The sequence below is a fragment of a genome (assembly GCF_019968955.1).
Source record: "MAG: Porospora cf. gigantea A chromosome Unknown PgA_NODE_8621_length_1365_cov_420.208, whole genome shotgun sequence".
NCBI lineage: Eukaryota > Apicomplexa > Conoidasida > Eugregarinorida > Porosporidae > Porospora > Porospora cf. gigantea A.
Genome location: NW_027151931.1, coordinates 1 through 1,365, shown reverse-complemented (window position 1 = coordinate 1,365; position 1,365 = coordinate 1). Strand labels below are relative to the sequence as shown.

The following is a 1,365-nucleotide window of genomic DNA, read 5'->3' as shown; positions in this document are numbered from 1 at the left end:
CGTTTGCTGAAGTAAAAGTTCAACGGTGAAACTGCCGTGCTCAAGGACTGAAGTAAAAAGCCTGGAACTATATCGGCCGACGAATCTATTCTCTGAACCATCACATGCCCAACAGAGTGGAGGTCTTCGTTCGTTTGCTGAAGTAAAAGTTCAACGGTGAAACTGCCGTGCTCAAGGACTGACCAGTCGGCCGTCAACATCTTAGCCAGGAACTATATCAAAAAGGCGGAGAGAGAGGACGGTATCTGTCTTCTGTTTCGTTGGCACGATTCTTTTCTCTGAACCCTCACATTCCCAACAGAGTGGATGTCTTCGTTCGCGTTTGCTGAAGTAAAAAGCCTAGAACAGTGGAGAGAGAGGACGGCATCTGTCTTCTGTTTCGTTGGCCGACGAATCTATTCTCTGAACCCTCACATGCCCAACAGAGTGGAGGTCTTCGTTCGCGTTTGCTGAAGTAAAAAGCCTGGAACTATATCGGCGGACGAATCTATTCTCTGAACCCTCATATGCCCCACAGAGCGCGTTTGCTGAAGTAAAAATATAAAATGCCGCCTGTAACTGTCTGCAGTCCTAAAGGGATTAATTTCAACCCTGAGGGTCGGTGGAAGGCACCTCCCGATGCAAACCAACCCATAATGTACGGTCTCGCATCCATGTCTCCCTTTGGTGTTGGCACTGCGAAACGACGCGGAGATTCCTGTTGTTTGAACCTCTCTTGGAGTAAGGTATACTGCAGGACCGCAGATTTGGATTCAAATCCACTTCCCGAAATCCTGAAGGAGCTCCAAAATTGCATGGCCCTTGGTAACGTTCTTATGGCAAGCAGACGAATGGACTGCGCCACGAAGGCGTATCTTCGAGGCGTTGAGCTCGTGCCGTACGGTTTGTCCACAGAGCCCCGAGTCCGGTCGCTGCTTGCCCAAATGGCGACTCAACTGTCCGCCGCATACCTCGCTCTCGAACGACATTCGGAAGCGCTTCTGCAGGCAGCTCTCGGGAACGAGTACGTCAAAAACAATCCTCTGACGTTGTTTCGCCTAGGGCAAGCTTTCAGCCGGTTGCGGGACTACAAGAAGGCAAAGGCGTACTTCATGTCGGCTAAAAGGCTGAGCCACGTGGGTTCCGAGCTTACCCGTGAAGTAGTACGAGAGGTAACTCTCATTGACGACATTTCACTCGTAGCTCGGAGCAAGCGACATCGAGTTAGAAGCGCGGTCAGTCCTGACGTATTTCCTCACAAGCATCCGCGAATATCGCACGACGATGAGCCGGACGCCTTTCTGGTTGAGAGGGAGCTGCGTCGGCAAAATACGAACTGGTTTCTTCTGAGCGAGTTTCTTCACCACAACATGTCCGTACTGCAAG

General features: G+C 51.0%; 1 protein-coding gene across 1 annotated transcript; it reads left to right on the top strand.

Moving 5' to 3' along the window:
• Window positions 1–545: 545 nt before the first annotated feature.
• KVP18_005238 (uncharacterized protein) lies at window positions 546–1,365 on the top strand (the record flags this gene model as incomplete). The annotated part of the gene is made up of 2 exons (XM_067949636.1): window positions 546–720; window positions 745–1,365. Coding segments are annotated over 2 exons (796 nt in total), but the record flags the coding sequence as incomplete, so codon positions are not given.